Raw genomic sequence first — 3993 nt, 5'->3', positions numbered from 1 at the left:
TGAATGGTTTGCCTTGGAAATGAGCAGAGATCATTCTGTCGTTTTTGAGATTGCATCCAAGTACTGCATTTTGGACTCTTTTGTTGACCATGATAGCTACTCCATTTCTTCTAAGGGATTCCTGCCCACAGTAGTAGATATAATGGTCATCTGAGTTATATTCACCCATTCCAGTCCATTTTAGTTCGCTGATGCCTAGAATGTCAATGTTTACTCTTGCCATCTCCTGTTTGACTACTTCCAATTTGCCTTGAATCATGGACCTAACATTCCAGGTTCCTATGCAACATTGCTCTTTACAGCATCAGATCTTGCTTCTATCACCCACCAGTCACTTCCACAGCTGGGTATTGTTTTTGCTTTGGCTCCATCCCTTCATTCTTTCTGGAGTTATTTCTCCACTGATCTCCAGTAGTATATTGGGCACCTACCAACCTGGGGAGTTCCTCTTTCAGTATCCTATCATTTTGCCTTTTCATACTGTTCATGGGATTCTTAAGGCAAGAATATTGAAGTGGTTTGCCATTTCCTTCTCCAGTGGACCACATTCTGTCAGGATACATTATTGTTATATAATTCTTGTAAAGACCTCACCAGATCTACTCCCATAATTTACATGTTAAGATAACAGGATTAGCCAGAAGGTTTAATCGAGAGATTGTCCTCGGGCAGGATACATTATTGTTATATAATCCTAAGGAATGTAGAGGGGAAAAAATTTTTGTCCTTTCTTCCTCCTTGAGAATTTCAGACCCCTCTCTCCTTGGAGACCCCTAGACTTCTTATCAACCTGCCTAGGAAATGACTCTCTCACTGGGACTGAGGCTCTCTGGAGAGAATCAGAGTGTAAATCTCCACACATGAGGACATCTGGACAGTGTGTGCAGCATGGACATGTCTTCTAATGATTTTCACGATCTGACCTCTGGATGAGAATTATTCCACTGGTGACCTCACTCCTAGCCTCCAAGGTCCCTGAGCCCTGTCTGCCAAGAAGAAATCTCTTCAGCAAGTGCTGACTCGGAGAGCCTCCCTCAGGCACTCCCCGGGACCCAAATCTCACAGGCTGTCTCCCAGACCCGGAACTGGGTGAACATCTGCTCTGTGAGAAACGCCCCTCAGCAGGTCCACTAGCAGGTGAGGACCTTCTCCACGGTAAGTTCTAGGCACCCAAAGACCCTTTGTGGACAGGCAGTGTTTAAAACATTAGGGGCCTACCTCCACCTCAGTCTTTCTTTTCCTGGTGCTCAGTATAAATCCTCTCACTCTTTTCAAGCCTCACAAAACAAAAATAATGGAAACTATCACTCAAATGGAATTCTGACAAAAACCCATAACACACTGGCTCAGCATGCACATCAGAATCACCACAGCAGACAGTTAATATGAGCCAGGTTATACCACCCCCTTCCCAGTGCCCAGAGCCATGTCATCACTCTAGGAATTCTCTTTGTAGGAACTGTGGGGAGTCTGAGAAGTGGGCATCTGTCCCTTAAATTCTGTCATTTCACAGCCAGTGAATGGCTGTAGAGGATTAGACAAGGACCAGGGAATGGTCATGTTACATTGGTTGTGGGAGTATAGACTGCCTGGGGTACTTCCCCTTTGAGTTCCCAATAACAGAGAGTGAAGACAAACTGAGAAACAGGCATGATCCAGGTGCCATTGTGATAAAGTTGTCTGGAACACATCCCTGTTCAGGAGAACACGTTACATGCCATGTGCACCTAATTAATCAGAACAGATGTCATAGGACTTTTACTCAGAACAGAGAAGATTGTCTGCCTGCTTCTGGGCTACACTCCTTACCCCCCTTTAAAGAGGAAATCAGCTTTCACTGACATTCCACCAGAACTAACCACCCTCCACATCTGTTCCCTGTCCACAAAGGAGTGACGTGAAAAATGAAGAAACTCTTCGTCTCAAGATATGCCGAAGGTCCACCATGAGATATTGGACAAGATGAAGTCGGTCTAAAGAGCTGCTTTTCCACAAAAGGAAGAACAGTTTAAGACATCTTGGGAAACTGAGGCCTGTCTTGGTTGAAGTTACATGGACACCCATCCCTGTCAAAGCCAAGGCAACTGTTATCTGAACTGAGAGGTCAGCTGTGAGCTGGAAGGAGTGGAGACGGTCTGGACTGCAGCAGTTAGAGTAACTTCCTGCCTAGCTCTCAGAGGAAATTTCACTTCAGGTGTGACCACACACAGTCCCATTGAATAGTTTTCTAATAAGACTATCTCTCCCCATGGCCCAATTAGATACAGTATGCCCCAGTCCAAACCCCTCAGAAAGACATGGGGTGGGACAAGCTTCGGGTACCTAAGAAGCACAATACGGGGCTAGGGCCTCCTCATGACCCTTCCTGTGTCACCACGAGGAGATCACTCACACTTCCTACACACACGTTTCAAAGCGGCTTATCTTCATTCTAGAAATAATCAAGCCTGCCTGCTGCCATCCTTTCTCCATAACCAGGGCAATTTCCCTTGATCCACTTCCAATGAACCCTCCTCCCCAGTGCAGCCTCAGGTTTCTTCAGGCTTTTCAGTCTCCCCAGATGTCCTTATGGGTCCAGTGCTCTCTCCTTCCTCAACTTCAGTTCAACCGTGTGCCCACAGTGAAATGTCACATGTGGACTCAAAGGTCTGAGAAATGGCAGGGAACACGACCCCAGCCTACAGGCTTACCTCCTTCTGAAGCCATTCGCATAGGCTTGGACATGGACCACTGCTGCCTGGTAGCCTCAATGAGAAAAGTCAAGACCAAGACCCAGAGAGTGACCTGCTCCAGCAGATGCTCAGCATCCAAGTAAAGGAGGGAAATGTTTGAATTCAAACAGTAGAATGTGGAACTGAAACATTCTGCAGCGGGGGAGGGGCAGAAGGCAGGTGGACCTGGGTGGGGTGAGCAGACATTCCATGAACAGCTCTGGCAGGAAGGCGAGAACCAGAAGATCGTTCCACATTACATAGCGGTGACACAATTGGTGTTTGCCTCTTTAGGCAACTTATCAATTGTTTCTCAGTTTCACAGCACCAAAGTTGGACTTGATCTTCCACCTATTTCACTTCTTTTTCCATCAACCTAGTTTTGTGTCCCTCAACTCACTCTGCTTCCTAACTGGATCTTGACTTACTTCAACAGAGACTAGACTTTCAGAACAAGTTCAGAAGAACTTTTAGTCTTATAAACCCTTGGGTATTAATGGCTACATGGAACTGAGGGTTTGAAATTAGGATTGTCTCAGCAGATGCAGGGTGTTTGGTTGCTGTATGTACATCACTCCTAAGGAAGCAGTCCTTGTGCCCCAACCAACATTCAGCAGGACTTTTCCTTACTAACAATCCCTTTTGCTGGAAAACGCCCATCTATCAAAAATCCATCATGCAACCCACACGTCTAAGACCAGAATTCACTGTGTTTCTCATAGCATTACATTGTTGTTAAATATTTAGTTTTTTATCTTTTAAATGATTTTAGTATAATACTTTAAACAAGTAATATCTTCTAATGGTTCAAAATCAAATTGTGAGAAATGGAATATGCAGTGACATAGTTCCACCTCTTTCCTCACTTCAATCTTCTTTCCCAGAGAAAACCAGAGTTATCTGTTTCATTAAAATCTTTCCAGAGATGTGTTTTGCAACTAAAAATAAATGTAATTGATATTCATTTTTAAAAATGTCTCCAGTTTTTTTTTTTTTTCTGGTTGAAAATTCATATATGTTCCAATATATCCAAGTATATTTTCAATGATTGTTTTTGTATTTTGTATTACAGCTCCTCTGTTTCCGGACTTAATTCCTAGAACAAGAATTTCTACAGTCTTTTAAATTTCAAATTACCTGAAAAGGTAGGATGGCCAGATCAAGCAAATAAAAATAACAAATGCCTAAATGAATTTGATTTTTTGAATTTTGCATAAATAATGGATTAGTTTTTAGTCTAGCTGTGCCCTGTGCAATATTTTTGATATAGCTTTATGCAAAT

General features: G+C 43.4%; 1 protein-coding gene across 1 annotated transcript in view; it reads right to left on the bottom strand.

Annotated features, from left to right (window-relative positions):
* The window catches only part of LOC104992088 (NUT family member 2G-like), a 10369-nt gene extending 7663 nt beyond the window's left edge, over window positions 1–2706 (bottom strand). The window contains exon 1 of the mRNA XM_010844832.1: window positions 2691–2706. Coding sequence (XP_010843134.1) covers window positions 2691–2706 — 16 coding nt within the window. The remainder of the gene's footprint in view (window positions 1–2690) is intronic.
* Window positions 2707–3993: the final 1287 nt, after the last annotated feature.

This window comes from Bison bison, unplaced genomic scaffold (genome assembly GCF_000754665.1).
Source record: "Bison bison bison isolate TAMUID 2011002044 unplaced genomic scaffold, Bison_UMD1.0 scf7180017864209, whole genome shotgun sequence".
Lineage (NCBI taxonomy): Eukaryota > Metazoa > Chordata > Mammalia > Artiodactyla > Bovidae > Bison > Bison bison.
This window is presented reverse-complemented; position numbering and strand designations above follow the sequence as displayed.